General features: G+C 43.6%; 1 protein-coding gene across 12 annotated transcripts in view; it reads left to right on the top strand.

Moving 5' to 3' along the window:
- The first annotated feature begins 8,261 nt into the window (after positions 1-8,261).
- Positions 8,262-12,994, top strand: part of LOC109906605 (calcium/calmodulin-dependent protein kinase type II delta chain) — a 112,507-nt gene continuing 107,774 nt past the window's right edge. For 2 of the 12 annotated variants that reach the window (XM_020504391.2, XM_020504390.2), the window contains exons 1-2: positions 8,387-8,729; positions 9,762-9,856. In XM_020504391.2, coding sequence (XP_020359980.1) covers positions 8,668-8,729; positions 9,762-9,856 — 157 coding nt within the window. In that variant the 5' untranslated portion in view covers positions 8,387-8,667. Of the gene's footprint in view, positions 8,730-9,761; positions 9,857-12,994 lie in introns of all 12 variants that reach the window. The other 10 variants (XM_020504393.2, XM_020504392.2, XM_020504395.2 and 7 more) reach the window with 6 other exon arrangements.

Below are 12,994 nucleotides of genomic sequence, written 5' to 3'. Positions count from 1 at the left end.
CATTTCCCGTTCTCCGTGTAGCCTGCTGCTACGGGTAACTGCCAAAATAAAGGAAACACCAACATAACGTGTCTTAATAGGGCGTTGGGCCGCCACGAGCCAGAACATCTTCAATGTGCCTTGGCATAGATTCTACAAGTGTCTTGGAACTTCCTGTGTGGAAGCACCTGCTTTCAAGATACTTTGTATCCCTCGTTTACTCAAGTGTTTCCTTTATTTTGGCAGTTCCTTGTAGAGCGGTATTGCCTGAGTCGCACAAAATTGAATATAACGTTGGGGATAAAGTTAGGAATGACAGAATTTCATGAATACAACATCTAAAGAACTGCATCACTATACTAAGAGTATTTGCATTTCTAAAAGGATGTATTTGGGTGTTTTTTTTTTTTTTTGAGCTCCCATACTGCAAAATGAGGATGAGGAATTTAATTGCTGGTTTGGGGGTAAGTTCCTCAAACAAGTGAAATCGCAAAAAAAGTGTCTGGACCATTCTATAACATTCCATTTACATATATTTTTTTAAACATTTGGCTGTAAAAAAGCTAAATTCGCCTTTTAAAGAGCCACTGAACACGCTGGTTGGTACGAGTGTTTTTCTGTTGCTCATTAGAAGTGTCCTTGAAGTGTTTCCTGATTGATTATCCCTTATGAGACATTGCAGACTCCTGTTTCACTTCCTTAAAATCCCCGAATGAATCTAAGATAACTCAAGAAATCTGTAAATAATTTTGACCTTTAATCCGGGAATGTTTTATTTTCGCAATCTTACATCTAACTAAGGTGTTTTGTGCAGCGATTCTCAAATTAAAAAAAATGGGTAACGTGTAAACAAGGTCGGAGCTGCTGGGCATGTCTGACTCACTGTCTGCTATTGGATAGAGAGCAATCACTACAGCTGTTCACCCCATTTTAGTGGGAAAATGGACATCGTCAAATCAAAACCCTACCTTAATACATTTTCCGTTGTGACGCACAAATGTCCCAAACTCCCGTTTTAGACGAGACAAACTTTATGACCAAAATTATCCTATTTACACTTCGTAGTCCATTTTGACAGAATACACGTTGCTGACTCATAATTAACGAGTCAGAAACTGTTTGTTGCTTTTTAAAGGCAGTCACACTTTTTTTTAACAGAAGTGAGAGGGGGAGGTTAGTGCATTGTGGGTAGGCTAATATTGTCGCACATGAGAATTTCAAGAAGCTCCCCTGGAACCCCCTCGGAACTCATTTGCCAGTGAAACTGTTTAATCCATAACTCTCTTCTGTCTTTCTCTCTCCTGCTCTCTCTCTCTCCATATTTTCTTGTGATTCTTGGTAATAAATTCCTTCTTTGGGGGACAAAACTGTGGGTACAATAATTCCTGTAACTGAGTTAGGTAAAGTGATCCATCAACTCAAGAGGATGCTCATAACTCCTTGATAAACAGCCCATTAGCACCCATTTGGAATAATAGAAAAGGTTCAAAACGATCAGTAACCCAGTAATACACGGAACTGGGTAAAGTGTTGTAATATGTCATTGTGGTAGCTTTTCATTCAGCACTCATGTGAACAGCCACGCCTTCGCGGTATGTATGGTATGAGTTTCCACCTGATCAAGGTGCAAATGAGTTGAATAATGTCTAGCTGACGGGATGGGAAAGCTGGATCGGCTGCCAACGACTAGATCTGAACACGACGACTCGGCTAAGATCCTGTTCTGAACCATTTCTCTCTCTACCAGCGATGAAAGAGGATAAAGATCATGTCCAATCAAGAGAAAATACAGAGATGGTAACAATAATCCATGTGAAATCCTAGAAACGCAACCAGAAAACGCCAAACGTGTTTGTCACTCTTGCAAAATGCACGCCCACAGAAAACACTGCACGTGTCTTGCACTTCCAAATCTCTTGGCAGGAAGGTCACATTCCAATCAGGAGAAGTCATGGAGTCCCATGGCCACCATATTTGTCAATGGTGTAATGTGGCGCCAGGAATTGACCTTGAGGTCAGTGATTGATGTGTCAGGATGTTACATCCTTTGCTTGTGGGAACAGAAGCAGCTGTGCTTTGTTATGATGGGAAGTGTATGTAGAACACACGCAGCCGCGCACACACACACACACTGCTTGTCATACCTGCTGCTCGTAAAACGGTGGCAATGCAACATACACAGCTTATGAGTGAAGTCCCTTTTTATAGAGATGTGGGAGGTAGTGTGTGCTCACGTGTTTTCCTGTCTCTGTAGAATGTGTGTGCGTGCATCTGGGTGTTTCTGTGTGTATGGACTTATGTGTGAGTGTGTGGGGAAAAACCCTCTTCTCTCACTGTGTTGCGATGGACAGATTCTGTTGGCTGGGAGTTCCTTTCCAGCCCCAGAAAGTAGACATGGGGATTTCCTGTAATGTGCAATTTCACTCGTGCACAACTGGAACTGTTCTTGGCAGCCATTAGCTGCCTGCGCTCTCTTTCTCCAACCCCGCCCCCCCCCTTCTCATTCTTCTCATTCTCCGCCCCTCTCCTGTTTCTCTCTACCCCATCCTCTCCCATGCCAACTTTCCCCGTCGTTTTCTTTCGCTCTTTGCCCATCTTTCCTCTCTCCCTCTGTTTCTCCTGCCTGCAACCTAGTTTTGTCTTTCTTTCTCACCTCACGTGTCAGTGTCTGTCCCCTGCTCCCTCTCTTTCTCTCTTCCTTGTCAACTCTTCTGTCTTTCCATAGTCTTCCCTCACTCCCTTTCTCCCTCTTCTCCCGTTCTAACACAGGTTCAGGCCTGTGGTGGTGTTAGCCCTCTAGCTATGCTGTCAGCTTTAACCCAACCTCTCTCTCTGTTGATGTCATGAGTGACCCCTTTTTAACCCTAGCCGTCCCTTGACTGTGGCCACTACCCATAGCTGACAATGAGAGGCAAGTCCAAGGGTGGAACAGGCATGTTTCTCACGTTGAATGGCAGAATGGAAAACATTATTTCTCTTGCCAAATGACCAATGCTGTAACCTGGGATGGTTGATGATTCACCGGTTTATCCTTCTTTCATCAATCACATGCAGTTTATAAATCAAACACTGACAGCTCCATAGAGAAGTTATCCAAGTCGGAGACACACAAAGTCATTCACATTGCAACCAAATGACGTGTATGAGATCACTCTCTACCATTTTGTTTCTCTGTCTGTATCAAACAGGAAAGCAGGCTGAGCGCCAGCAGGGAGGTTTTCACACCTTTGTCTATATGACTCTGAGAAGAGGAGTACTCTCTCTCTCTCACTCAACTAGGCTTTAATGGTTCTCAGAGAAAGCGGTCGTTTTAATCATCCTTTTTGAGCACATACCCCATTCACTGATAATACACAGGAGGATGAGACAACGTTTAACAAATAAATGCATTAAGAGAGTGTGTGTATAGAGGGCATGTGCACTGTACTGCATGTGGAGGAGGGTGCCTAAAGAGCCTGGTGCACCCCACAGCTCTCTAGGTCCTTCTGGAGGCGAGGGCACAGCTGTGGTGTGTCGGCCCCAGACAGAATCGACATCGCAGGCCATTCCTACCGAGTGTCCACCCTTCACCGTTCAGACGAAAACCACTCGGGAGTCTCATTGCCCCAGAGGGCTCCGACCACTGTTTATTTGGCAGCCAAAGTTTCCTACAGATGAAGGTCCTAACTGGGGGAGACCGAGAGAGGGGGAAGAGATGGAGGGGGATAGAGGGAGAGATGGGGTAGGAGAGAAAGGAAGAGGGGGAGAGGGAGAAAGAGAGAGGGGAAAGAAAGAGAAGAAGGGAGGTAAAGGAAAAAGTGGAGTGGCAGCCCTCCAAAGATATTAGAAGTATGGGTGGCAGGATGGAGGGAACAATCGCTTCCTCATCGTTCCTCCCACATTACACCATTCAGCTGTTCACGTCCCTGGCTGTGTCCCCGCGGTTTCCTTTCCTCTCCCCTCTCTCTCCTTTCCTCTCCTCTCTTTCAGAAACACTGATGGGTGAATGGACTGGATAGGTTTCCACCATGAATGATTTAATGTATCCATGATCCTTCACAGATCAGTGACCAGGTACCCTGACCAGGAAAAACTCTGTTCCCTCTGAACCCAACTATAGTTGTAGGCTACAAATTATAAGGCTTTTGGTTTTCCCAGGGCTCTTCTCATGGTATTAGGTGAATGAGGTTGAGTTTCCCCTTTAAACGAGCACTTGGAATCTGATCCAACGACATGAGATAAAGGAAAATATTGGAATGCTAGTATACCGCACTAGTGGGCTGAAATGCCTCTCGTGATCTCTCTTCTCTATTCTTTCCACTCCAAAGAAGGTTTTTTTTTGCAACGAGGAGACCTAGGTTCAATCCCTTCTGGGCTCTCGTGGTCTTTTGTTGACCTTCACACTAAAACAGATGGAAAGATAAGAAGAGCTACGATTCTTTGTGAAGTCCATGTGTGGAGAAGAAATGAAGAGAAATGTGCTGTTATTAAATGTAATGTCAATTGAAATTTCATTTTAGATTGTGCATAGGATAGACTCCGCATAGGATGTTTTGTAGAGTGTGTATAAATATGTCTCAGTTACCTCTTATCTCTGTCAACATATGTCCCTCTCTTGCCCAAATCATTCTTTAACAAATTATTCACATCCCTTCCTCATATGGTCAGTGCCTGACATTCTGGTCAGTTTCATCTCTGTGTGTGTGTGTGTGACAGTTTACTGGGCATGAAATGTAATGTGGTCAGTTTTGATCACACAGGACACAACCATAATCAGGCAATCGAGCAGTGAAGTCTAGACTGAGCAGTGAGACATGGGGCAGGGAAAAGTGCATGCATCTTCCTTACAGAACCACAAGAGGGCGGTGTGAGTCCAAAAATCTTTAGGCCAGTACAGACACCTCAGTCATTCGTAACATGCATGGCTGTGGGTACGCAGACCCACGAGCCACTGCGGCCTCTCATGACGAGTTCCGTTTTTTGCCCATCCCGGTTCTAGTGTTTAGTGCCATCTGTATATAATAACGAGATGTTCATATCTCCGGCCTAACAATGGGAGTCGTTGTCCCAAAGGAAGGAAGGCAGGCGACAAGCTTAGGTCTGCATATTAAACCCTGACTTGCACTCCTCCCACTTTTCCGTTTTTCTCATCCTAGAAAGTCAATAAAACCACAATAAATACTCATTTAAATACACACAAATAACTTTTAGGCTGCATTTAGACAGGCAGCCCAATTCTGATATTTGTTTCACTAATTGGTATTTTGACCAATTAGATCAGCCCCCTGAAAAATATCTGATGTGATTGGTCAAAATACCAATTACTGGAAAAAGATTAGAATTGGGCTGCCTGTCTAAATGCAGCCAAATATTGTTAAGGTTGTTGGATGACTGTTCAACTGTATGCATAAGTAATGAATGCCAATGAATATCATGAAGGTCAGGGGCGTCATGCACCCTGAAAATCTGAGGAGGCACAAAGTAATGAATGCCAATGAATATCATGAAGGTCAGGGGCGTCATGCACCCTGAAAATCTGAGGAGGCACAAAGTGTGAGGATGGCTGGGGGGTGGGCCGGAGGGGGGCTGGTCTGGAATCTTGAGAATTTTGCATTTATTTTTCAAACATCTGAAACATCTTTTCCCTACAATCTAGAGCCATAATCATTATGCTTAATTCTATATTTAAAAAAAAAAGTTCTGCATACCTAAGCATACCTTTTGATCTGTCTGTATCTTGATCTGTATTTTTTAAAATGAATAAATATGCTTCTCTTTGCTAACATCTGGGTAAATGATTGAAAAGAATGTGAGTCTTATTCAGTACATTTAGTAATTTCTTGCTGTTTTAAAGTCTACCAACCTTGAAAGCAGGTATGCCAGCAGGTATGCCAGCTAAGATCATTAGACAATCTAGCTACTCTAACTTGATTTATAGCCTGAAATATCTTCTTGGCAGCTAGTTATGAGGTTGGGAACCTATCTGGGTTAGCTAGCCAACTTCATAAATTTGCTACAGATGTAGGATCTTAATTTGATCACCCTGTTGCAAGTTAACTTGTTGTGTATTTGTGTTTTAAAAATGTTTGTGACATTTTGTTAAATTTCCACTTTAAAATGACAGACTTGACTTTCCCTCACAAAAAATGTCCATGAATTATAATCCACATAATAAATCACATTTGCTATTATTGCAGGATTATTTTCCTGCTGTAGCAAACTGGCTTAAATAAAAACAAAACAATTTCAGGACATCTGTGGGGGTACGTGCCCCTGTGCCCCCTAAGGGCATGACGCCTCTGTTGGAGGTGTTGTACCCAATGGAACCTTTGTGCGTGATGCACACTGATACAATATGTTGCACAACATGTACAACAACAATATATCAACATGTGTTTCAATTCTCATATTAACAGGATTTTGGATCTAAAAACGTTAATTCATTCATTAATTCATTCATTCACAAGAGCTAAAAACAACTTCAGTGATAAAAAATGTTCCGACACCCTATTGGTTCCTGGATTAGAGTAGCCTAGACTAGATTATTGGCTAAAAGCGGTTCATGTGATATACACCCAATTAACAGCAGGTGCAAAGTAAACCTCATCATGCTCAACCACGCTCTCCTGGTTTAATTTGTCCAAAAGGCTTCAGAGAGATGACTTGCAGGAGCTTGCAGGGATTTGTAGTCTTGCATGATGTCTACTTTGTTTAATTTTTTTACCCCATTTTTCAGGATATCCAATTACGATCTTTTCTTTTCGCTGCAACTCCCCAACGGGCTCGGGAGAGGCTAAAGTCGAGTCATGCATCCTCAGAAACATGGCCCGCCAAACCGCGCTTCTTAACACCTGCCCACTTAACCCGATAGCCAGCTGCACCAATGTGTCGGAGGAAACACTGTTCAACTGACGACCAAAGTCAGCCTGCAGGCGAGAAAGATTTACATGGTTATCAAAATGTCACACCAAGGGTAAACCTACACGAAACGATCTCCTATGGGAAAATTTATGTTGGGGGGAAAAAATGATTGGAACCATTTCCCTGTTTGACCACTAGGTTTTATGGGTATTATTACACCTTCACTGTGGGGCTATATAAGGTAGGGGTGTCAAACAAATTCAACAGGGGGCCTAGTGTCTGCAGGTTTTGGTTTGTCCTTCGCTGAATGAGTTTGACGTGATTTTAGAGTTCAGCCAAGCGTAGGCTGAAGTGGTATAAAGCTCGCCGCCAATGGACTCTGGAGCAGTGGAAACGCATTCTCAGGAATGATTAATCACGCTTCACCATCTGGCCCTCCGACGGACGAATCTGGGTTTGGCGGATGCCAGGAGAACGCTACCTGCCCAAGTGCATATTGACAACTGTAAATTTTGGTGGAGGAGGAATAATGGTCTGGGGCTGTTTTTCATGGATCGGGCTAAGTCCCTTCGTTCTAGTGAAGGGAAATCTTAACACGACAGCATACAATTACATTTTAGATGATTCTGTGCTTCCAATTTTGTGGCAACCGTTTGGGGAAGCCTCCCGATTTGGCACAGTGGTCTAAGGCACTAGCTGTGCCACTAGAGATCCTGGTTCGAGTCCAGGCTCTGTCGCAGCCAGCCGTGACCGAGAGACCCATGGGGCGGCACACAATTGGCCCAGCATCGTCTGGGTTAGGGAAGGGTTTGGCCGGCAGGGATGTCCTTGTCCCATTGCGCTCTAGCGACCCCTGTGGCGGACCGGTTGCATGCACAATGACACGGTCACCAGGTGTACAATGTTTCCTCTGACACATTGGTGTGGCTGGCTTCTGGGTTAAGCGGGCATTGTGTCAAGAAGCAAGGTGGCTTGGTTGGGTCGTGTTTGTTTCAGAGGACACATGGCTCTTGACCTTCTCTTCTCCCGAGTCCGTAAGGGAGTTGCAGCGATGAGACTAACTACCAGTTGGATACCATGAAAAAGGGGTATAAATAAAAATGATATATAGGGGAAAGGCTTTTTCCTGTTTCAGCATGACAATATCCCTGTCAGCATGTCAATGTCCCCGTGCACAAAGCGAGGTCCATACAGAAATGGTTTGTCAAGATCGGTGTGGAAGAACTTGACTGGCCTGCACAGAGTTCTGACCTCAAACACCTTTTGGGATTAATTGGAATGCAGACTACGAGCAAGGACTAATCACCCAACATCAGTGCCCGACCTTACTAATGCTCTTGTGGCTGAATGGAAGCAAGTCCACACAGCAATGTTCCAACATCTAGTGGAGCGCAGCAAAGGGGGGACCAACTCCATATCAGTTCCCATGGTTTTGGAATGAGATGTTCGATGGGCAGGTGTCCACATACCTTTGGTCATGTAGTGTCTATAGGCCTCTGTACCCTCCGTGGGGGTCCGTGGTTACAGCTAGGGGGAGGCGTTGTACAGTGGTCACACAACCAGGAAGAGCTTGATAGAAAAAGTCTCGCAGCCTAAGTGAAGTGTCAGTAGGCAGGCACAGAGAACAGCAGGTCTCGACGTCTCTGACAACCCCTAAACTCCCGTGCCAATAACCATTCTTGGATTCGGAAACGGAGCTGGAAGAGTAAATGTATTTGAATTGTAAAGCTTATTTTGTGAATTTGGTTTATCGTTTGAGCTAGAATATTGTCAACAGCAGAGAAACTCGAGTGGCTTTTGAGGTTTACAGTCCTAACCTACTAGAGACAGTCTTCCCTATCCTTTGCCATGGCTTCGACAACCTGTACCAGATTTACCGACGAGTATAATCTCTACGAAGAGCTGGGAAAGTAAGTATTACAATGTTTTTGAAAACATTTTTTTAAGCCATCTTGATTGCGTTATGTTTTAGTACTGACGCTCTAAACGATTGGTTCTTAATAAGATTACCTGTTACCTGCGTGGTGCACAGAAACGGCGCTTACTGTATTTACAAGTTGTCTTTAAATAATTATCCTAAACCTGTCCTCTCTATAAGCGTTTTTTGATCATGTATTTTGAATTCGGTTTAATGTTTACGTAGTATTTCAATAGCTCTTGGCAAGTCCCCGCCCTTTCAGTGGAGTAACCATTGTAGTAAGGGCGTTGAAATTCCCAAGTGGTGCGTTTTCGTTTATAAAGGGTAGCGCCTCCCAAGTTTATCGAAAAACCTTTCTTCAGAAGCAATGTCATCCTCAGCTCTCAGCTAAATGAAAGTGCCCATGTTAATGTGACCTATTGATCCGCTCTGTATTATTATTGCCCAATGCCCACGTGTCATTATGCTGTTCTTGCAGTTGTTGTCAACACATTGATATTAATGATGATGTATTGTAGGTCCAAGGGTCACCGTTTTAAATTGGTAACAGCCCTCTATCCCTGTGACTGAGAAGATGCCCTTGGCATTACTGACTGTAGACTGCCCTACTGTACCAGCACAGGGCGCCTTTGCGGGGGTGGGGACAATTATGTCACTCGCACTTTCTCTGTCTTCAGTGCTATTTTCAGCGACGTGTCAAGAAGTGGTGCGAAGCTCCAGTGCTTGTAGTCTATTTCTCTTTCTTTGGCATTACATGTGCTGGACTATATGCAATACCTCTCAAATTTGACTAGTTACCCAGGGATCCACGGGGCACCTTTTTTTTTGTCTCACCTGTTTAAAACGATAGAAACAAATGTTTTGATTTGTCATCACTGCCTTTTTTATGTCTCAATAAATGACAATTTTAAAGTCAAGTCAATCAACTTATTAAGTGTAGCATAACAGTTAATTATTACCGCACAGGGGTTATAGGGATAGATCCATTGTTTGAGTACTCATCTGTTTTTATGTTTTCCTAAAGGGGAGCTTTCTCCATAGTGAAAAGATGCATGAGGATCTCCAGTGGACAGGAGTATGCTGCCAAAATCATCAACACAAAGAAGCTATCTGCTCGGGGTAGGTGCCTCTACCATGTCTTTGCCGTTTCTGTTGACAACCACTGAATATCCCAACAACTCCCTGTTATGTCAAAAGTTTTCAGTGAGATGCACGGGTGGTGGCTTTTGCCTGGTATTTATCTTCAAATTACACGGGAACATGGTACATACGTGGTATGCAAGCGTTTCCCAAAAACACTGTCCCCGGGACACCAAGGGATGCACTTTTTTTTATTTTTTTTTACACTGATTCAAATGATCAAAGCTTGATGATTAGTTGATTATTTGAATCAATTGTGTAGTGCTAGGGCGAAAACCAAGACGTGCACCCCTTGGGGTCCCGAGGACCGAGTTTAGGAAGCCCTTGTGGTATGCAGTTCCAGAGAAGGATCCATTGTTGACACATATTTCTCAGTAAATACCAGAGCTGGGACCAAGTCGCACTCATTTGAGTCACAAGGTCGGAGTCTCAAGTCAAGTCCCAAGTAGAATGGGTCAAGTCTCGAGTCAAGTCCAAGTCGTACATTATAAAAGCAAGTCGAGTCACCATCTAGATGTCACAGTGACATGCCTAGCTATTACTGCCCTCGGGATGCATCATGCATGACAACAAGCCGGTGCGAATGGCAAGTGCACCGGTGTTGTATTCAGGTGCTTGCCAACGCGAGTTTCTTTACTCTGGGCAGCTGTATCATTAGGTCTCAGGCGGTAGCTAACATGGTCCACTTTTTTCCTTCCCAAAACGTATTTATCTGGAGTACGATAGCCAGGGCTGGCCCTGGACATTCTGCTAGGTGAGACAAAGACATTCTTATGAATCTAAGCTTGGCACTTTCAAACGTTACCTTTCCACCTAGACAGAGGCTCTACTGATGCAGAAAACTGTAAGCTTCAAGTGCTGGCTACTCGTCCGTTGTATAACCCAACAACAGTAGTGTTTCCCTAAAAGCTCCCTGGGTTTAAACAAACATCTTATCTTTTCAGAAAGAGATGAGATCAATTATTAGGGACAGAATAGCATTTTTTTATATATTTTTTTATCTCCTCGAATATTATAGGCTGCAGTTTAGCGAAATCGATATCCCCATATGCATCGGAGTCACGTCTTTCGTGGCCATTTTAGAGCTTGTTTCTACCATAAGGCATCACCGAGTTAAGCATTGTTATAGAACGCTTGATATAATCTGGATACGTTTTATGTATTTATTTACAAATATAAAGCAAGCAATATATATCCTTTGTTAAAGAAAAGGGCAGCAGGGATATGTGATACCCTCACTCAATTCGATCCCTGGTTTAGGTCAAACACAGGTCAAGCCCTTCCCAGACACCAAGGGATTTAATCAGTGCATGCGACAATATTGGAGTATTTGGCTTTACTGACATCTATGGATAGGATAATTGTCTGTCAAACAGGTAGGTTTACCACTTATTCTTTGGAAGATGAAGAAATAAACTCCAATTATCTATGTAATTCTGTGTTTAGGCCAATTCCCCTCCTTATCCTGATGTGGCCCAGCCTGCACTAACATATCCCGTAAAGATCCATTCATATATTTTGGCCACTCACAGGGATCTTTTTTTTTGTTTGTCTGGGAGTCAGATTTAGCAGCAGCACCACCACTGTCGTCGGGGATGGGGAGCAACAAGTCTGGGTCCAAGATTGTAGGGTCTTCGCCGGCATTGTTTGGAGGCGAGGCCTGGTGCGAACACCTGTTCTTGTCCAGCCAGAGAGCTGTCATCATCGTTGGAAGTGCATGGTTCGGACTCACCCGGTTTGCCTTCTTAGATGCTAGAATCAACGAACGGGGGATTGTTGTTCTTGGGAAAAGAATTGCCTGTCCTCGTAGGCTTGTCATTTGCTTGCTGCACGCTGATACATTTCACCAGTGAATTTATTTGGTTTAGAGATTGTGCCTCTTTTCTCATTGTTGAAAAAAATATTTGCTTCCTGATAGTTTTTGTCTCTTAGACATGGAAGCAAATTGTTTCAAATCTCTATAGATTACTTTTAGCAAACATTATATCAACTAGTAGTAGCTAGCTAATGTTAACAGGCTAAGTTAGGCTACTGCCTTAATCACAAATTGTCTATATCACAAAAAAAATACAATTTATTTGGCAGATACATTTTTATTTAATGTTTCACAATTGGATAATCCCATATAAACACACATCACCATAGCTGTGGGGTGGGGTGGAGGCGGGAACTGCAGCAACGCTATGAGTTGGTGGTGTAGTAGCCAATCAGGTACGCCGGAGTGTGGCAGCCAATTGTCAAAATGCCGCCCCAAATTCAAGTGCCACCACAGGTGGCGGCCTAATCTTGCCTAATGAGAGGGCTGTCCCTGACGATAGCAATTTACACGAGAAATGACTTATTGGTACTCCCGCTTGCTGGGCGCTGCTGTCCCACAGTACGGCGAGGGAAGTCGATAGTGTAGCCATCAGGGTGACTGCTAAAGCACATTTGTTGTAGGTATTTCCACCGCAAATGTTTTTTTAATTGAACCTTTATTTAACTAGGCAAGTTAAGAACAAATTATTTTTTATAATGACGGCCTACATCAACCAAACCCGGAAGACTCTGGGCCAATTGTGCACCGCCCTATGGAACTCCCAATCACGGCCAGTTGTGATACAGCCTGGATTCTAACCAGGGTGTCTGTAGTGATGCCTCAAGCACTGAGATGCAGTGCCTTACACGGAACCCAAACCGGCTGAGCATGTGCGCCATCGTGCAGAAATGAATTTTGTTCCCCCACACCAATCGCGATCACAACACGCAGGTTAAAATATTAAAACAAACTCTGAAAAGCATTAAACATTGATGGCAATTTAGCTTGCACTTGCTAGCAAATTTATCCTATTTAGCTAGCTTGCTGTTGCTAGATAATTTGTCATGGGATATTAACATTGAGTTGTGCATTTAAGGTAAAATAACAAGATCCTCTACTTCCGACAATTAATCCACACATAAAACGGTCAACCGAATCGTTTCTAGTCATCTCGCCTCCTTCCAGGCTTTTTCTTCTCTTAACTTTATATTGCGATTGGCAACTTTTCATAAATTAGGTGCATTACCGCCACTGACCTCGTTTGTCTTTCAGTCACCCACGTGGGTATAAACAATGAGGAGATGGCACGTGGGTGCCTG

Source organism: Oncorhynchus kisutch, linkage group LG16 (assembly GCF_002021735.2).
Source record: "Oncorhynchus kisutch isolate 150728-3 linkage group LG16, Okis_V2, whole genome shotgun sequence".
Classification (NCBI taxonomy): domain Eukaryota; kingdom Metazoa; phylum Chordata; class Actinopteri; order Salmoniformes; family Salmonidae; genus Oncorhynchus; species Oncorhynchus kisutch.
This window is presented reverse-complemented; position numbering and strand designations above follow the sequence as displayed.